General features: G+C 50.0%; 1 protein-coding gene across 1 annotated transcript in view; it reads right to left on the bottom strand.

Moving 5' to 3' along the window:
- AJAP1 (adherens junctions associated protein 1) overlaps window positions 1-21,052 on the bottom strand; it is a 129,497-nt gene that overhangs the window by 4,314 nt on the left and 104,131 nt on the right. The window contains exons 3-5 of the mRNA XM_070384466.1: window positions 8,574-8,661; window positions 6,151-6,393; window positions 4,277-4,408 (exon numbers count right to left, since the gene is read on the bottom strand). Of these exons, the coding sequence (XP_070240567.1) occupies window positions 4,336-4,408; window positions 6,151-6,393; window positions 8,574-8,661 (404 nt within the window). The 3' untranslated portion in view covers window positions 4,277-4,335. The remainder of the gene's footprint in view (window positions 1-4,276; window positions 4,409-6,150; window positions 6,394-8,573; window positions 8,662-21,052) is intronic.

The raw sequence follows: 21,052 nt of genomic DNA, 5'->3' as shown, positions 1-21,052 counted from the left end.
GCTAAAGTCCATGGGGTAGGAAAGAGTCAGACACAAATGACTAACACTTTCACTTTCACTTTTTCAGAATGAAAAAGAGGTGGTATAGAGAAGGAGCGATGGCTCCAACTCTGCACCTTGAGTAGCTGTTGGAACAGCAGTGCTGGCTTCCTGCAGAGGTGATGGTCCCCTGCAAGAAGGAGAGGGCTCGGTTGCCAGGCCACCTTCCAGGCCTGCCCCAGTTCCTGCTGAAACACTGCTGCTTGCACTCCACTTGAGGGGAAGGGCTGGGTTTTTTCTGATCCAAAGGCTCAGAGCAAGAGCCTCTCAGCCTGGCATTCACCCAGGGAGGGGCAGAGAGGAAGTGCATCCTGCCTGGAGAAGGACACTGGCGAGGTCGTATAGCTGGTGAGGGCAGGCAGGGGAGACTCTGAGCCAGAAGGAAAAGCTGTGGCTGGAGAGAGATCCGAGCGATCAGGGATCCAGGATGAATCCTGACTTGGGAGAAACCAGTGCCCTCTGCTGCCTGGAAGGGGATGCTCCGGCTCTGTGGCCCCCAGAGCTGCAAACCACACGAGGGTCCTGGGTTTCAAGATCTGTATCAGCTTCTGAGGAACAAAGAGAACAGGCAGTTGGCAGCAAGGCCTCCTGGAGAGTGAGCCTCTAGTTAGTTTCTCCACATCCCGAAAAAGCTTCTTGCACACCGGTTTCCTTGGTGCTGGTTCTCAGCTTGGGGAGAAAAACGGCTTCCAGAAGGGTCTGGATGTTGCTTTGAAGAAAACATTTCTTTGAATTACAGAAGCTGGATATTCTGTTAATGCATTTTTCAGAACAAAGCAGGAAGGCTCAGGTGCACTTCTTGTTTTTTTTATTAGTTATCTCTTCAGTGTGGTTTTTTTTTTTTTTTTTGAAAATAATAATAACGCATGATTTATTTCTCACTTGCTTCGGATGCAAGAGCTTTTATGAGTTCTCAGGCTGGAATGAAGTGGCCTCGGCAAACGGGAAGATCTGAACACTGATGAGGTTTTTCTGAAGTTTACTTGCTGCATGAAAAATGACAGGAAATCAGCCCAAGAGCCAATGACAGGCCTGTGTTCAAGGTCTCTTTCCTCGGAGCAGGAAAGGCCGCCTCATTTTGTCTTGCCCAGCGTTCCATCAGGCTCCACTGAGGAAGGTCCAGGTAAAGAGTCTGCTCGAATCTCTCACAGAGGCTGAATCTAGGGAAACGGGACAAATTTCTGCCCAGGTTGGGTCACCTGTGTCCACGAGCCCTAGCATCACCATCAAGCTGCCCGCAGGGAAATGGGGTGGGCGGGGCTTGGGTCCCAGACGTGCGTGTGGGTTAGCGTGAGCACACAAGACGGTGCTGTAACAAACTGTGGTAGCATCATTAAAAATGCATTTGGAGAGGCCTAACAGTTATGCAAGAGATAAATATCTCTGCTGGCTCTTAAACCTTAATTAAATGTTCCAGTATTAATTGCTATTTATTTAAGGGACAATAAGAATCCCAGTAAATCTGAGCCGTCTTCTTGGCTCTCCACCGCTCCATCCTCACATCCAGGCATTAACTGTAGACATCAGGGACACTTCGAAGGCGAATGTTTTCCTCCCAGTGAGTGATAAACAGCCCGTGTGACCCACAGCGAAGGGATGTGTAAGCATTTATCAAGGACTAACAAGGCTGCTCACGTGGACCTCCTGGTCTGTGTCTCCGGGAGGAGTCGGCTGGAGGGAGCCACTGCCCCGAGTCCATAGGTGCTGCGGCTTAGCGTGGCCAGGCTCTGCTGAGTCCTGTTGCCTCTTCTCTCCTCCCCAGAATGCCCACCTGAGATCCATGGTGGGAGGATCGAGCTCTCCAGACACAGAGGTGTCTTCCTGTAGATGGGGATGGTCTTGAAATTGATCCTCACGCAGAGTTGGGAAGTGGGGTCTGGACAACTGGTGGAGAACATGGTCCCTGGGGCCCGTCTTGGGTGGCACACTGGCAGAACCCACCTTTTAGCTCGTGGGGTCCTTCTACGTCCTGGGCTACTAGAGAGAACTGGGCAAAGGGGACGGGAATGTCTTCTGGACCAGAGGTGTGGATAAAAAGCACTTTTTCCTCCCAACCTGGTTTTCTTTTAAAGTCAGGTCTGCAGCTCCTTGGTTCAATCCTTGGCCCAGACTTTTGGAGGATCCGGGGCTGGTCTCTGAACTGCAATGCCCCCTGCTCTGCAGAGTCAGGCTGTGTGTCCCCTGCAGGGATGCCAAATCAGCTGGAAACCCCTCCTTCCTCTCCCACTACCTGACTCCCTTCTCACTTAGGGTGCCATCAGGGATGGAAAGGGGCACAGAGGCATTCCACTGGGAATAGCAGTTGAGGAAGTCTGACTGGTGGGCAGAGTGTGGCCCGAGAATCAGGTGGCCTAGGATCACGTGGCCCCACCACTTACAACATGACTGGCCTCAGGCAAGTCACATGACCTCCCCATCTGACCTCAGTTTCCCATCTGTAAGTGGGATTGCTGAGAAGACTGAATGGGTCTCTATATGTCCAAAGTGTGCCAATGAGCTGCCATGTGAATGTGCCATTAGGGCAGTGTCTCCCCCACCCTCTCCAGATGGGGGCTACTTGGAATGGAAGGTGTGTCCACCTCAGGCCTGCAGGTCCACAGCTCTTGGAGGAAGAGAGCAGATGTCTTTGATGTGCAGGGCTAGGGTCTCCCAGGTCAATGCCTTAAGCATTTATGCATTTGTGAAATCCCAAAGGAGATGCAGGCGCTCACCTGGCCACCCTGCAGAGGCCTTGCCAGGCAGGCGGGAGTTCCACTGCTAACTGGGAGCTTCCCCATCGCTTGCTGGGTTGAAACGCCAAAGGGAGCTTGTCCGAGGCCTTAATGAGATGAGTCACATCCGGGCAGACAAAGGTGCAAGCATCTGACGGAGAAGCTGTGTCCAGGGCATGTGGCTCTTGAATGTCGGGCACAGCCCTCATCTCACCTGCTTGACCTATACATCTCAGCAAAGGCCTCTGTGTGAGTAGGGGGTCAATTTCCATTTTAACCTCATTATATTCCTTCACCCATCGGCTAAACATAGTGCTAATCAGGTTGTTTTGGCTTCAGGACAAAAGTGAGGGATGGACATTTGATGTGGAATAAATATACAGTTCGCTAGGGCTGGAATTATGAACCATTTGATTGATACCTGCTTCTCCAAGCAGCTGGGGCCCCTGGCCCCTCAGAAGTGCCGTAAGCAGAGGCCTCTGAGGGTCCTGTGTGCTCCCTAAGAAGATGGGGTACACCCCAAGAAGCCCCAGGACCTTCTCCAATTCTGACAATGACATTTCCCACTCAGTCCCCACATCAGAAGGTGAGAAAAAGTAAAGAAAAAAATTTTTTTTCAAATATAGATAACCCTAAAAACTGGATTCCCTGCTTCTGGAAGGGATGTGACGTCATGCTTAGAGAGAAGATCTGGAGGAAAAAAGATGTTCTCTGTGGATGAGCAAGATGTCATCCTTTGAAAACCCTAGCATCAAACAAGAAAAATGAAAAAAAAAACAAAAAAACAAAAAAAAACCCAGTCACCTCAATTGACTGTTCATCCAGAATGTGCAGTCACTGGGGGGGTGACAAGATCCTTTTCCCCCCACAGCAGCCTGCGTGTTCAGGAGGTTCAGCACAGAAGAAAGCAATTTAATGTCAGCATTAAAGTCAGTATCATTGAAAGCAAACCAAATGTTCCTATCCAGCAGAGCGTGGCAAATTCATCCCTGTTTTGGTACCGGTCCCTGGCTTCAAATTAGTAGACGTCTCAACTCTTCACTTTCTCTCTTTATCATTTTCTTTCTTATCTCTTATTTTTATATTTCAAAATTGTATTTTAATTCCACTCAGTGTTCTCTCTCCCCACCCCCACGTAGAGACGGGGTGGCGGCATGGTGTCTGCCCACTGGGCTGGGGCTCTGATCTCCTTTTGTTTGGGGAAGTGAGGGGTGTACCTATAGCTTGTTTCCAGAACGGGGTCCCCTGCCCTACAGGGCTTCCTGGGAGATGGAGCAGCATGTGCAGAACTGGACAAGATTGCAGAGCAGGGGTTCCTGAGTCTGTCGTTCCCTCCCACTGGGATGTGGGGGCATTTCTAACGAGTGCAGCAGAGAGACCACACGCCCAGCCCTCTGGTTTGCATTCAGGGCAATGATGCCCTTGCTGAGGCCCACCTGCCATGTCCAGACAGGCTCCCAGTATTCCAGAGGAGAGATGGAGGGGGTGGGGAAAATCAAGCAAGGTCCAATAAGAGAGGTACATACCATAAAACAGACACATGGCGTCTGCCCTGCCCCCAGGAGGTAAAAAAGACTTCGGCCAGTCAGCAGGAGATTTCAAACCATTTCTCAGACACAAAGGCCACAGGAATAAGATGCCGATCAGAAGAAGAGGGCCTGCAGCAAGCAGAAAAATGGGCTTGCGAGGGCTCATATGTAAAACCTGACAGGCAGGCTGGATGGGACCTGTTGCAGAAAACTGGCTTCTCCAAGCAAAAAGAACTCCCAGAAGGTGATGCTTCAGCTGGCCTGGACCCACTGGCCACCTCTCCCTGTGTTGGCCAGTCCTCCCTTCCACTTTGGGAGGCCTAAGAGGACACGCAGTCCAAGGGTTCTGTGCATAGGACGAATCTGGTGAAGATGCACAGAGATGCTATGTCTGGATTTCAGATTTTCATTTGCAATACAAGTGCAAAGCTCAGGGTCTCTGCCTCTGAGATCAGAGATTCTACCCACTTTACTGCACATTATGGAGAGGGCAGGGCCTGATGCCTAAAATGCCCTTTGCCCCAAGTTATTTTGTCCCCTTCGAGACTAAGCCAATGTTTCCCAGAGCCAGTGAGAACCAACAGAGCATCACCTTTGGCCCCAACGCAAGAAGCTGTTCTCTCCAGGGCGTCCACACCAGCCAGCTGTGCCCACCCTGCACATGGACAGGGCTCTCCCAGGACATGGGGGCAGAGAGGGAGACACAGTGAAACACCAGGACCCACCTACTCCCTTTTCCTTCTCCCCCCAAGCCTGAGGTTCTGGGTGGCCAAGATTTATATCCAAACAGGCACACAGGCATTCAATGGAATGATTTTAAAGCTTTTTCTCCAATTCTTTGTGAACTCGGCCTTCTGGAAGGCTGGGATGCAACCCACGGGCTCCCCAATGTGGTCGAGTAAAAGCAAAGTCGTTCAGAGGGAGGGTCCTGGGGTTTCTGCTCTCCACTCTTCTCCCCTGGGGAGGGAGTATCTCAGACAGAACATACAGTAGAGTCCGACATGGAGATACCAGGAGAGGAGCAGCAGGGAGGTGTCTAAGGAACACCTCCTCGCTCTCCAGGACAGGACAAGGCCAACATGAGCCACAGACACAACAGTTGAAGGCTCCCCTGAGTCTCCTCGGCCTGGATTCTGGGAGGAGCCCGGTAGGGCACCTTGGGCAGTGTTCCCGGTCACCACTCCTGTCACTGACCCCATGCCCCTCAAGTCAGCCTGCTGTCCTGCTCATTTCTTCCTAAGATCTTTAAGTCGTTGGAGAATTGTTTCTCTTTTAATTTACAAAATGATGCATGAATGTGTACTCACTTAGGAAAAAAAAATAGCTTATTGATATTTTAATCTAATTCCGGATAAACTTTCAGAAGCTGACTCAAGGGTTTCTTAAATATTCCCAGGGATGGTTTTAGAGACATGTCTTCTTTGAGGGATTACATATGACTCATTAAAAAGAGCATTTAATAACCAGGAGTCTGCTTGGTGTTTGATATTTCTGCCAGATCTGCTGCTGACATTTTAGTGATGGGGGTTCACAGATATTGACTGGGGAGGGAGGGACCCATCATGATTTGCTGATATTTTGGAGGCTTGATTGAGACTAAGAGGCTGGTTCTGGGCTCTGAGCTGTCTGCTCAGCCTCCAGAATGTGGGATCCAGGACCAAGCAAGGCAGGTCCATCCACTGGCCAAGTGCAGGGGTCCAGATGTGAACCCTGGCACCTTAGTACTGTGCCTCTTGTCTCATCTCAGCAAATGAGCTGCCTGCATGTGCCCCGATCACATAAAGAGATGAGAAACCTGCCTGACACCAATCCACAGACCCGGCATCCCCAGAAGGGGGCAGCGGCCGACTCTGGCTCGCGCCTGCGCTTACCGGTTCCCATTAAATGTGGACTTGTACTCCCCGGCCGGGTGCAGCGTCTCGTCAGTGTAGACGGGCACGGATGCCCGGACACACTCGTGGGAACACTGGAGGGTCTCGTTGTAGGCCGTGAAGATGTCCAGACTGCTGGGCACCCGGGCAGGCGTGAAGTCTGTCAGGTTCTGGCAACTCTCCTCCTGATGGTTCGTCTTCCGCTGGTGGCTGTTCCTTCGTGGGTTCCCACTCTGCGCGCAGCTGGGGGAGAGAGAGGTCAGGGTGGGGGTCGGAGTCGGGGTGGGGGACTTGCAGGTGCAGAGACCCACCAGCATCTCCCCCCGCGCTGACGCTAAGGAATCTTCACCTCCAGGCATTAATTAGACATCATTTAATAGTAATTCCCAACCTCTTCAGAAAGATCAACCACAAGCAATGGGCTCTTTTTTAAAAATAAAGTAAAATTTGAATGTTAGATGCGGCCGTTATTGCAGGAAGGATTAAGAAGTGAGGAGTGGAGTTGTGTTATCAGGGAGCGGAGGTCTGGTTTGGCCAAGAAATGTCAGCCGGGTGGTAGTACTGACTCAGTTTCCCCAGGAACACCTAGATGGTATGGGAATGATGACCGTGGGGAAGGTTCTGTCCACAGGTTGGGGCGGCCGTAGTTCACGTGGAGTGGACCACGTAATTATCTTTAGGGATAGATAAGACTGGGAACTCTCATCCTCAGCCTCTCCTCTGCCCAGGCTCACAAGCTGGAAATGAAAGCAGACCGTTTGGATCTATGAAGAAGACTGTGTTAGTGCTCGTGGGTACCTGCCTTCGTTCCCTGTCCTTTTGGACCACAGAGGCTTTCAGACACTATGTGGACTGCACACATGGGTCCCACCTCTGTTGACCAAGGAATTTGATAGAGAAAGTGCACAGGGATACTTCCCGGCTCCAGGAGTCACCTCTAGGGCAAGTTCACAAGGATGGAAAGAAGTGTCATGCCCATGAAGGAGGGCAGGGAGGAGGAGATTTGAGGGGTCGTGGTTCTCATTAGCTCATCAGTTCTCCTTTTCTGCCCGCTTCACAGCTCAGAGCCTTTGCAGAGTGAGTGGGCTGCAAGGGGCAGGGGCTCATGAGCCTGTCCCCATATAAATTGTGTTAATTCCCTGCCTCTTCCCAATGAGAGATATCCCAATAGCTGGCAAGGAAGACTGCCCATAAATGAAGGTGAGAAGATGGATGTGAAAGCCAAGGGACTCCCCCCCCCCAACCCGGCCCACCAACGTCATGGAACCACTTATTCACCCTGCTGGACTGCCTTCCCCAAAAGACTCTTTGAAGGTCTGCTGAAAACCCCGAAGTGTGGGAAAATCAAGAGGAAGCTTGTTGCCTATTACAGCATCACAGTCTGCCACCTCCTTGGTGGGGATGGGATTTCACCATCAAGACAGCCAGTGGGATCAGACCTGCCGAGCATCCATGCAGTCCAGGGACCTGGAGCCCCTTCTCCAACCAGCCAGCCCTGCCCAAGACATGCTGCTGAGAGCTGACTATTATCTTCACTATCTCCCCAGAAAACACCCCAGGTCCAGGGTTTGCTGGCCATCAGGAGCTCTAAGACCTCCCTGGGCTGTTCCAGGGTGGTACCTCTCCACACGTTGTCCTCTGTAATCCTAAAGGCTGGCTTTCTCTCTCATTTCCTCAAGTCTCTGTTACCCAGAGGCTCAGGGCACTTCCCTCCCACCAATCTGTGACTTTCTACCAAGGCTGGCAGGGGGATGATTTGCATCCAAGGTGCTTTGGCTTCGATGTTAAGAGGCGCCTCACTAGCTGGAGGAGAGACTACAGGCGGACAGGGGCCCAGGAGGCATGCAGGCGGTGGGGTCAGCTGGCAGCCCCCTGATTCTCCCAGGGGTGTAGCAGGTGTGTACACCCAGCAAGGCCAAGCTCAAAGTAGGCCAATTTCCAGGAGGAAATAGGTGAAGACAGGCTGCCTGGAGCAAAGAAGTAACCTAGTTCAGCAGACACAGAGTGACTGTGAGAGGAAGGTGGGGGACAGCAAGGGGCGGGCAGGGACCCCAGCCAGGCTGCTGGTATGAAATAAGGAAAACCAAACCGAGCTGTGAAGGGGACATTCAGAGGGGCGCTAGGATCTGAGAGATAGGCTTTGGGAACAGGCTACCTGCTGCCTAAGGAATTAAGCCAAGCAGGGAAAGCCACTGGGAGGGCACTGTCAGGGAACAACCCCTCCCAATGGGTGGCCGAGCTGTCCGGGCAAAGGTGAGTGGGTTGAGCAGGGCAGGAGCTGTGTGGCACTCTCCATTCCAGAGAAATGATTCCCTGGGCTGTGATCTGAGATGGTGTTGAGAAGCAAGAAACTCTCTGTGTGTGCTTCCCCAGGGACCCCCACTGACCCCCATTACCCAGCCAGAAGGGCCAAGGGTCCTTACCAGTTTTTTAAGACAAGAGTTGTAATCAGAGCAGCTATGACCATGATGAGGGAGACGGTGATGGTGATGATCTGATGGACGGCCAAACCTGGAAACAGAGAAGGAGGAGGGGGGCCGTGAAACCAGAGGCATGAGATGAAGGGGCCCAGGAAGAGACAGGGAGTAGGGACCTGTCCCATCCACTCAGCCCTGAACACAAGATCCCATCATGTGTTGAGAAGCCCTGCAGGGGGCTCCATGTTGATGGGGCCTCGTGGGACCAGGTCAGGTCAGTTTCTTGCCCACATGCAGGTGCTGCCAGATGCAGGGGGTACCAGGACTGTTTTCACCTGGAGCCAGGGAAGGGAGGCCCCAGCCTGGCCTCTCTCAGGCCCTGAGAAATGACTCAGCCCTTGGGCAGCTGTGGCCGTTGTTGCACCTGCTGACCCCTTCACCTGGCACAGGTAAGCTTTGTCACCCCTCCTTTTTCTCCTCCCAACTTAGGTAAATTCTGTTCCTTGTGTCTGGGCACCAGGGAAGCTGGCCTGCTGGTAGGAGCAGGGTTTGCCTGGACCCAGGAGAAGCCGGGACAGCCCAGGATTTATTGGGAAGGGAAGGAAGAGAGGCAGGTGACACTGTTGTAGATTCAGGCACTTGGGTCACTGGAAAGCATCTTCATCTTCCCAGATTCCTCTCCAAGAAGTTCACTGCCAGATGAGCTTCCAGGAAATAAGAGATCCAGACCGAGCAGGTGATGCTTCCTGAAGTCCCAGAGAAGGATCTGCAGTCTGGTCTCCAGGTCCTGTCTCCTCTTGTGTGTGTTATACACCATGGTGGGAGGAGACAGGGGAAACAGCAGACAGGGACAGAAGGACTGGCCACTCCAGGAGCAGGGTAGCCACAGCCACAAATGAGAGTGGTCTGAACCCCACATGAGGGCCAGGATGGCAGAGGACAAGAATTCTGTCTGTACTGTCCCTCTGTCCATCCACCCCCATCCCCCGCATCACCTTCCATCAAACATAGATGCAGGGGGAGGGAAAAAAGACAGGCTGGCAACACCTCTGATCCCTTCCCATATAACTCATCTTTACATCCTTCCGGGGACACTAGGGTTGAATCCTCTGGTCAGTGAGGTCCACCTGGAAGGTCCAGGACTCTGGTCCTGCTCTTTTCCCATCAGCAAGAACCACACCTGAGGAGCTGGGGGCTAACAGCCATAAGGGGCTCTGCAGAGACCCCTGCAGGTGGCAGCACCCTGCCCCTGGGAGTGCTGACTCTGCCATTCTTTCATCTCTGCCACTTGAGTATCTGTCTCTCTCCTCTTCTGATGTTCAGGTGCAGAGGCCCACCCATCACACCTGAGGACCTTGCCAATCCTGGGGTGAGGACACAGCATGTGTGTGGTCCAGCGTGGAGCATCTCACAGATGTAACACTTTTTTTTGGCGGCCTCTGAAGGACACAGTCTCACAAACAGATGTTACGTCTCCACTGAATATGATCTTCGTGGGGGGAATTGCTAATAAATGATTCAAAGCTGGCATGACCAGAAAACAAGCTCTTCCTGGCTGCCTCTCTTTCGGGCTATTTCTGTTTGTCCCGAGGAATCCCCTTCCTGAGCCCACAGAATAAGCAACACTTGGAAAACCGAAGATGTCATGGGCCTCCCTTCCTCTTTCTTTTAGCCACTGATTCAAGAATCACCTATTGAGTACCTACTGTATGCCAAGCAGGGCCAGTTTTGACTTACTCAGTCATGGTTCCTGCCCTCAGGAACAGCTGCTGTGGTGCCCATTTTTAAAAGTGGCAGTGTTCACTGCTGGTTCTGACCAGTGGCTTCCCATACACCTGTGCCCAACACGTGACATGTACTGTAAAGCTCTGAGCCAGTTTGCCTTCCTCTGGGTCTGCCAGATCAGCCTGACAATGGGGTTGAAAGCTACATATGCCAGTAAGGGACCACTCTTAATCTTACCACCAGTCTCAGTAATCTCTATATGTTCACCAGCTTCTTCCCTGAGACCCAACTCAGACTTCGTTGGAAGAGGGAGGTTGACATGAATGTCTGTTTTAATGGATGATCAGGGAAGATGGCTGTCCATCTTCCCTCACCCTCCATCTACACAATCCTTCTGATTCAGTCAAGAGACGAGGATGCTGTCGTGAAGAGTATGAGCTCATCCTGCGTCTGTGCTTCTTGTGAGAAGGAGGCTGATGATGGCGATGATGACTGACGGTACTGATGTTGATGATGGTGACTATGACGGTACTGATGTTGATGGTGACAATGATGGTACTGATGTTGATGATGGTGATGGTGACTATGACGGTACTGATGTTGAAGATGGTGATGGTGACCATGATGGTACTGATGTTGATGATGGCGATGGTGACTATGACGGTACTGATGTTGAAGATGGTGATGGTGACTATGATGGTACTGATGTTGAAGATGGTGATGGTGACTGACGGTACTGATGTCGATGATGGTGACTATGACGGTACTAATGTCGATGGTTACTATGATGGTACTGATGTTGATGATAGTGATGATGATGAAGGTGATTGTGCTGTTGCTGACAGTGACATTGATGGAAATGGTAATGGTGGTGATGATAATGGTGATGGTCATTGTGGTGTTGCTGTTGGTGATGGTGATTTGATGACAGAAATGGTGATGGTGGTGGTGATGATGACAGTATAGTGGTGATGATGGTAATATGATGCTGGTGATGATGATTGCAGTGATGGTGATGGTGGTGATGATGCAAGTCGTGATGATGGTGATGTGATGGTGATAGTGGTAATGATGATGTTCCTGCTATTGCTGATGGTGATTTGATGGTGGAAATGATGATGGTGATAATGATGGTGATGACGTAATTGATGATGATGGTATAGTGGTGATGATGGTAATATGATGCTGGTGATGCTGGTGGTAGTGATGATATGGTGATACTGATGGTGATAATGACGGTGATGGTGATTATAATGATGTTGATCACAATGACGGTGATCACAGGCATCTTCAAGTATTAGAAATTGTCAGGTGTATATTATCTCATTTATTCTTTGCAACAACACTCAAAGGTGCATACTGTCATAATAAAAATGGAAGTGAAAATCATCTGGACAAGTTTGCTTAAATTCCTTGGATCACATAGAACCTGATGGCTCCTAAACCCATACTAAGATTGTAGTATTATAGGATTTGATCTCAAACTTTATTTATTTCTGTTTGGGCTTTGATCTGGGGTCCTTGCATCTTCCAAGACAGAGGCTGGCACCACTACCCTTTATATTCCTGGGGAGAATAATCTGCTAAATTATGGATGCTGGTGTTTAAAAGCCTCATCATCTCTTCCATGGATAGATCTCTTAAAGGGTGCTCTGGAACCATGTCAAGAGCCTCTCAGCCATCTTGGCAGGTCATACTCCCAAGTCCACGGCAATAACTGAACCATTGTTTCTTGAGCTAAACCTGCCATCTTCTTGGGTAGGAGCATTCAACATCTATGGAGTATAAAAGAGCACACTGAATGGGAGTGAGCCAAAAGTAGTAGGGATTGGTTCAACTTCAGGCCAAGCCCAGCTAGAGGCACTGAGAGCTCCCTTACAAGAGCAGAACACTTTGTGGCCCATGCCCCAATGTCTGCAGAGCCAAAGAGGCCCAGGCCACCACTGGACTTGGACCCCATATACCAAGGGAATTCTTCTGTTGGGTTGAACATCTGCAGTGACCAAAGTCGTTGGAAGGGAAGAGCTCAATGACCAGCTGCATCTTAGATGTTTAATTCCCTCCCACTCCCTCTGTGACTAAGGATGGGGAAAAAAGCATTCATTCTCTTCATCTGGTGAATGGAAGAAACTGATGATGAGAGGGGGAAACAGCTGGCTCATGGAATACCCTCATTGATGACAGGAAGACCAGAAGCCCAGCCCTTTGCCTAAGGTTCTCATGAGTCTTTGAGCCACTGAAGAAAAAACCCAATCTTCATCAACTTTATATCCACCCCACTCCCAACCATGCACAAATTGCCTGGCACAGAACCTTGCAACAGCACTGTGGGACATATTATGACATTGATAACTGAAGAGTAGAGAACAAAAAGCCAGGGGAACCGGGAGAAAGTTAATGACATAATTCTAATGTTTGCCTTGTTCTAAAGGACCCTTTCCTGCCTTCTGTGTGAAATTTCTCCACAGGACTTGCCAAGTTAAAATTTGGAAAATATGATATGTGGGTTAATAACCAGCCAGGATCATCTGAGTGGAAGTACAACAATAATATCACAGCCATGCTCTTTGGAAAGACTTCTCTATGCCTGTCTTCACACCCATGATCAATTTAATCCACTGCCGATCCTGCAGAGCCCGGGTGTAGGCAGTTTGCTACTCTGGAAAAATCAAACGTCAAGCTCCAAATGAACAAATCTGTAACCACATTCTTGGGAATAAAAGTAATTAGAGGCAAACTCCTTACTGCTCCTCATATATTTCATTTGCAAAGCAAACAGCCTTGTGCTTCCATGCCTGGCCGGTGGGTTGTGATGGGTCACTAGGTTCAGGCATAAGGGACTGATGACTACAAGACGACCCTACAGTCAGGATGGTTGACAAGGACCAGGCCTTTTGACACGTAGTGAGAATATTTGTAGGAAGCAGATTAGAAGATGTAAACCCAGTAAGGATGTCTCATCTTTTCTTCTCTTTGAGAGGTCACTCCTAAAAGGATGATAGAACTTCTCATGAGAAGCTGGGTAGTGTTTCAAGCATCTGTCTTATCATTCAGGTTCCCCAAATGGCATGAGTTGTTTCCTCATCCATGTAAGTCACTTAAGTCTGCACAGATCCTGGGTAGGCAAAGTTTGACAGGAGGAGCCAGATGATAAATACTTTAGGTTTGGCAGGTAGCATGATCTCTGTTGCAACTTCTCAACCCAGCTGTGGATGATATGCAACCAGTGGGCATGGCTGTGTGCCAATAAAACTTTATTTACAAAAACATACAACTGATTTAGGTGAATAGCTGAAGGTGATGTGGCTTATCAGTTAAGAAATATACAATCGGTTTTGAATGGTTGCTTAAAGCTGGGACTCAAACTGCAAACTTCTGGTATTATATAACCTGCCTGCTCTATCATCAAAGATCTGGAGTCTTCTGAGACCTTCACTGTGTCAAGGTGATTTTAAAGACAGTCAAGCATCTGTCTTAAAACTACCAGCAGTGGACAGCTTCACCCTACTGGATACGTTCATGCAAAGCTGGCTTGAGAACAGATCACTCTGTGACACTCAGTTAAACAGGATTCTCAATTTTTGGAGACTGAAGATCAAGGAGAATCTTACCAGTTGAATCAATATCCCTCAAGAATATTTCAGGCATGTGTCTATCTCAATTTTTCCTTTAGGGTTGATAAGAAGCTTCATTGTGTGAATGATAATAAGGACCTATGTTATATAGAACAGGGAACTCTGCTCAGTGCTCTGTAATGGCCTATATGGGAAAAGAATCTAGAAAGGGGTGGATATATGTATATCAGTAACTCATTCCCAAGTGGTTCAGTGGTAAAAATCCACCTGCCAAGCAGGAGATGTAGGTTCAATCCCTGGGTTGGGAAGATCCTTGGAGAAGGAAATGGCTACCTACTCCAGTATTCTTGCCTGGGAAATTCCATGGACAGGAGAGCCTGGAGGGCTACAGTCCATGGGGTCACAAAGAGACATGACTGAGCAACTAAAAACAAACAACATAACTGATTCACTTGGCTGTACAACAAAAACTAATACAACACTCTAAATCAACTATACTCCAATAAAAAAAAAGCTCGGGGAGGGGTGCTTCCCTGGTGGCTCAGCAGTAAAAGAATCTGCCTGAAATGCAGGAGATGAAGGTTTGATCCCTGGGTGGCGAAGATCCCCTAGAGGTGGAAATGGCAACCCACTCCAATATTCTTGCCTGGGAAATCACATGGACAAAAGAGCCCAGAGAGCTGCAGACCATGGGGATCCAAAGAGTCAGACAGGACTTAGAGACTACAGCAAGAGCCAATAAAAATTAATTTTTAAAAATAAAAGAATGTTCAGAGCATAGAATCCTTGCATTGGGAGAGATCTGACCCCTGGGTCTGTGGACAGGGTTTTCACTGCCACAAATGGGACTGTTCTTAGGGAAGCATTCACCCAACTTTTCTCCTCTCTGAATAATTTCTCTCAACACTCCCATCTTCAATGATGTTCCCTCTGGTCAGGTCTCTGGTACTCATTACATAATGCAAAAGCAGCAACATCTATGCCATAAACCTTACTGACCCTGAGCAAGGCCAGCTGTTGGGTGGGCTGTGATTGGGTTGACAAGGATGTCACCTTAAGAGAACATACACTCTATACCCTCAAGAAAGGGGGGAAAAGACAACTTACTTTCTCCTCTCCACCTTCCAAGGTCAATCTTGAATCTATCTTCAAACTCTGCCATTCAGACATGGTCCCAGTACGCACAGCAAGCTGTGTGGGGAATCTCGCTTCCTCTTCCTGACAGGTGTGATTGTTCCTGCTAATTTAGGGGCTCTTTCTGCTCCTGGTAATTGCCACTGTATACTAATGTGCTAGGAATCAGCTGCCATCCGGATAATGAAAAATTATACCCGGAATAATGGATGGCGACAGATGGATTACCAAGCGCTGCATCAATCAATAGGGCTTTTATGGATATATTTGTGGTGGTTTGTAATAAGATCAGGTCCTGAAGATTGATAGGGAAATTGGTAATCCATCTCTGGGTCTGGGTGAGTTTCTTATTAAATGCAGCTGAATCAACTGTCCATGGCAGGAACCAGCCCTTCCAGGACCTCCCTTCCAGACATGAAGGGGCAGTGGGCCTCACCTGTGGGTATCTGAAGCAGGAAAAAGGGCCCCATAATTGAGGAAAAGGACAGCATTTCTGGGTTTACACCAGCTCATTTCCAAAGCAGGGCTCTCATGCACCCACATTATGGGAACAAAGACTCAGTGACAAATGGATCCAAGGATGTCTGCCTCCAGGGGTTGGACAGGTGACTGTGGTACCCAATTCCACCACAAAGAGACCATTCCTTTTCCACAAACACCACAAAGCACTGAACACACAGGACATCTTTGACAAATGGTTTCTGGCAACACCACAGAAATTACAGCATCCACGGGATGACAGGTGAGAGGCCAGCCTCACTTTCTTGAGGAACTGTAACCACGAGGAGGTTGAGGCTTTTTCTGAGGCAATTGGCCACCTGGAGGGGAGCAGGCTGTTGAGAGTAAGTGCACCTTCTACAACTGGGGTGTTCACAGAAAAATCTACCTGCTTTGTTGTGGAGACACAAAGGCACATCATTTCCTAACTGACCCGGAAGGAGTGAGTGATAAGAGAGGTTTAGAGACAAGACTGTTGAGATGACGTGTCCACCCATCCAAAGTCCCTCCAGCCTGGGGCAGGATGTCAGTGGAGAGCACAGAGGCTCACCCAGGAAACGGCTGTGCCGACACCTCGAGGAATCACCCCAAAGGACCTCAGAGCCTGACTGCAGCAGTGGTCCTGGGCCGGGAACATCAGGCTGGATCAGGAGACGCAGGGGACATGTGTGGTCCCACCAACATCTAGAGGGTAGACACCAAAGATGCAGGAAGAGATGCAGATGTAGAGAATGGACATATGGACACCACAGGGGGAAGGGGTGGGACAAATTGGGAGAGTAGCACTGATGTATATACACTGTGCATGCATACTCAGTTGCTTCAATCATGTCCGACTCTTTGCAACCCTATGGACTGTAGCCCGCCAGGCTCCTCTGTCCACGGGATTTCCCAGGCAAGAATATTGGAGTAAGCTGCCATTTCTTCCTCCAGGGGATCTTCCTGATTCAGGGATCAAATCGGCGTCTCCTGCAGCTCCTGCAATGTGGTAGATTCTTTACCACTGAGCCCTTGGAGGAGCCCATATATACACTAACATGTGTAAAATAGGTAGCTAGTAGGAAGTTGCTGTGCAGCACAGGAAGCTCAGCTCAGTGCTCTTTGATGACCTAGAGAGGTGGGGTGTGGGGGGTGGGGTGGAGGTTCAGGAGGGAGAAGATATATGTATACATATATAGCTGATTCACTTCATTGTACAGAAGAAGGCAACACAACATTGTAATAACAATAATCCTCCAATAAAAACAACAGTAACAACAAACCCAGAAGCCAGCAGACATCCAATAATGCACAGGATAGCCTCATGAGAAAGAAAGACCTGGACCCAAATGTCAACTGTGCTGAGGCTGTCTGCAAGGAGAAATGGGTGAACAAGACACAGGCGTCCACCTCTCAAACCCCCAGCAGACTATCTGAACCGACTCCTGGGAACATCATCACTGAGGCATCACACAGCTAGTGGGTAACAAATGTCCCAAGATGACACCCTCTGGGGCTGCAACATGAGAAATGTGGTCCTTCCCCATCAAGTCTCTTCATCCCCTAGTCTTGTCCCCATGCAGAGCAGAGATAGGACTGGCAGCGAGGGTACAGGACTGATGTGGGGGCTGCAGAGCCAATCCACCCAGTGATCATGCTGGTGGTGCTACCACCCGTGCTTCTCAGTGAATGAGTTCCTGTGCAGCTCAGCACCCCCTCCCCTGCAGAAGTGGGCACAAAGATGCTCCCCATTTCCATGGGGACATAGCACAGAGCAGCCTTGGAGGTCCCCAAGGCCACTCTCAGATTCAATAACTCCCTATAAGGACCCACAGCATTGAGCAAAGCTATTAAACTCCAGTTACAGTTTATGACAGCTCAATGCTACAGGTTAAAATCAGCAATAGGAAGAGTGTGGGAGAGACCAGTGGGCTCCAACCATTCTGCCAATGGAGGTGTGGACAGCATGATGCCTCCTAGTGACCACGGTGACAACATGCACGGGGTATGCTCAGCCACTGAAGCTCCTCCAAGCCAGAGTGTCCAGTCCTGGTTGGGGCTTGGTCATGTCTACAAAGCTGACCTCCCATGTGGCTGGATGTGGTCTCCAGCCCATGCAGAGGTCAAGCTGACATAGTAACCTACAGTCCCAGCCTAAATCACCTTGTTAGCATAGGTTATATGCCCAGTTCAAGACCCCATAAACAAAGACCTTCATATCAGGCAACACACTCCTGGAGTCAGGGGTGACCTCCCAGGAGGTGGGACCAAGAGCTTTCCTTTCAGCAAGCTTAACTCTTTTTGCACATATAGCAGAGACTCAGCAAACACGGGACTCAGACCCAAGCAGGCTTGTTCTCGGCCTGCACTGTTAGCTGGTGCCCTGCACAGCCCGCTGGAGAATGGCAGTCCTTTCTCTACACGGGATGGTCAGTGGCTGTGGATACATAGTCCTGGGATGACACCCACTCTGCAGTCCAGAGTCTTCAAAAGGGACTTGACCTTGAATGATATCCCCTGACACTGGGCTCAACTAAAGCTATTCCATCCACATTGTCCATATCTGGGAGCAAGTTTCTCACTTGAGAACTTCCTTCACTTTTGGACTTGATAGAGAACCCAGTGCCGCAGATGGGGAAACAGAGGGAGCCTGGACCCTAACACGGTCACACGGATGTCAGATCCAGACCCCAGAGAACACATCTGGCCACCTTCACTCTTCTCAGCACTGTCTTCTCAGCCAGGTCTCAGTTCAGTCCCTTCTCAGTCCGAGGGCCAGCTCTGCCCATCCTGACCTGGGATCCATGCAAGAGTTGGGTGTGGGGCACAGTGAGTTTCAGAAGACCCCAATCACGGGCAGCAGTGTTTGCTCCAGGTTATGGGGTTGGCTTGTCTCCCTCAAGTGCAGATGTTGAAGTCCTGACTCCCTCACCTCCCTAGAATATGGCCTTGTTTGCAAACAGGGTCCTTGGAGATGCAGTTAGTTAGTGATTTCTTCACACTGGAGTCAGGTGGCCCCTACTCCCCTGTGACTAGTGTCCTTAGAAACAGGGGGCATGTGGACACACACACAGGGGGCAGACTGCAGTGATGCTACCAAGAGCCAGGGATCTGCTCGGAGCCAGGAGGGAGCCTGGAAGGGAGCCCATAATGGATGCTACAGTGGTTCTGGGAGAGCCGGTGATGGATGCTTCTGTGGCGCCTTCAGAGGCAGCACAGTCACGCAGACACTGGCCTCGACTTCTGGCCTGCAGAGTACTGAGAGGATAGAATCTGCTGTGTGAGCCTCCCCCTCCCCCAAATCTGTGGGTCTCTGTCATGGAGACCCCAGGAATCGACCGCACCTTCTGACCTTTGTGACACTCAGGCAAACTGGGGAGGGAGGTGTCAGTAGGCTCAAGAAATCCAGAGCCCTCACCCTATGATCCATTTCACAGATGACTTCAAAGCCATGGTCTCAATCTCTTTTTTGCCTCCCCTGCTCCATGCCTTTCAGTCAGTCCCCTGACAGGGTCATCACAAAGGGAGGGGACCATGTGCCCAAAGCTGTGATCATTTTTTTTTAATGTTTTCTACTTTATTTATTTTTAAAGATCTATTTTTATTTATTTTGTTTACTTTTCATGCCACATGACACTTTGGATCTTAAGTTTCCTGACAAGGACTTGAACCCATGCCCCCCCCACCAACACACACACACATCGAGAGTGCAAGGTCTTAACCACTGGACCACCGGGGAGGTTCCCAAGCCCACATCTTAACCACACACTTCACCAGTCCCATGACAGCCAACAGGGGACCGGTGACGTGGTCTCTCTGTATTGGGTTGAATAGTGTCCCCCTAGAACTCATGTCCCCCAGAACCTCAGAATATGACCTTATTTGGAAATCGGGTCTTTACAGATTTAATGAATTACATAAGGATCTGGAGATGACGTTACCCTAGATTCAGGGCGGGCCCTCAACGCAGTGGCTGGTGTCCTTACAAGACACACAAGAGAAGAGGACACAGAACAAGGGAGAAACACATGTGAAGACAGGGGCAAGGGAAGGAGGGATGTGGCCAAGGAGCTGCAGCCACCAGGAGCTGGAGCAGATGAGCAGCATCCTCCCCAGAGCTGTGGAAGGAGCAGGGCCCTTCAGACACTGGTTCCTAACCTCCAGGCTATTGAGAACACCTTTCTGTTACTTTATGCCCCAGCCTGTGCCGCAGGACACAGATACCCTGGTTTTGCCGCAGTTTCCTCATTTACAAAAAGAGGCAGGAGGAAATGGTGTTTCCCCAGTGGCTCAGCAGTAAAGAAGCCACCTGCAAAGCAGGAACTGCAGGAGACGCAGGTTCGATCCCTGGGTCAGAAAGATCCCCTGGAGGAGGGCATGGCAACCCACTCCGGTATTCTTGTCTGGAGAATCCCATGAACAGAGGAGCCTGGTGGGCTACAGTCCATGGAGTTGCAAAAGAGTTGGACATAACTGAGTAAGTGATCACAGGAGGAAGGTTTATTCAGGGGATGTAGGCAGTCTTTACACTTCTCTGCTGGCTCAGACAGTAAAGAATTTGCCTGTAATGCGGGTGACCAGGGTTCGATCCCTGGGTTGGAAGATCCCCTGGAGGAGGACACGGCAACCCACACCAGTATTCCTGCCTGGAGAATCCCCATGGACAGAAGAGCCTGGTAGGCTACAGTCCGTGGGTTTGCAAAGAGTTGGACACAACTAAGAGACTAAGCACAGCACACAGTACACAGGCAGTCTTTAGTTGCTGTCTCCTTAAGGGCAGCTGTCTTTCCTGGCAACAGTGAGGCTGGTCTTCCTTCCACCCTGGAAACGAATTCCTTCCAGAGAGGGACTCAGCTGGCCTGCTGAGGGGCTGAGATCCTGTGCCCCTGCTCCTGGGGTCCCTGATACCACACTAGCACAACAAAGCCTTAGGGCAGAGGTCAGAAAACTGGGACACATCTGGCCCACTGCCTGACATCGTAAATAAATTTTATTGGCACAAGGCCATGTCCATTCATTTAAATATTGTCTAGGGCTGCCTTTATGCTACAATGGTGGAGTTGAGCAGTGTGGCTGAAATCCTAAAATACTTTCTATGTGCCCCCAGGGGACAGCTGAAATCCCAGAGTGGGCACCACGGTGCATGTGGCATGACTGGGGTGGGAAGCAGTGAACAGCTGGGGAAAGCAAGGGGTGACCCTGTACACCCTTTTCTCACGTGTCTCTCCTGCTGCATGACCACACGGGTTGGAGGGTTGAGCCATAGGGTCTCTACTTTCAGAGGGTTTTGAACTGGATTCAACGGATATGCACATGGGTTGCCCACGGAAGCCAGGGCCTATCCACCTGGCCACTCGACCAAATTTTGATTCAGTGAGCAGCAGTGACCAGAATGTTGTCATTGCTGGTCCAGGGAATATGCCCCCAGCCTGGGGCCCTGGACAGCCAGACACAGGGGTCAGATTCACTCATTCACGGGCAGGATCATTTCCCACAGAAAAGCCAGTCCCTAGGGAGATACAAACTGTGGGAATTCTTAAAGAGATGGGAATACCATATCATCTTACTTGCCTC

The sequence above is a fragment of the Bos mutus genome, chromosome 16, assembly GCF_027580195.1.
Source record: "Bos mutus isolate GX-2022 chromosome 16, NWIPB_WYAK_1.1, whole genome shotgun sequence".
In the NCBI taxonomy this organism is placed as follows: Eukaryota; Metazoa; Chordata; class Mammalia; order Artiodactyla; family Bovidae; genus Bos; species Bos mutus.
The sequence above is the reverse complement of the archived record's forward strand: the minus strand, read 5'-3'. Positions and strand labels throughout refer to the sequence as shown.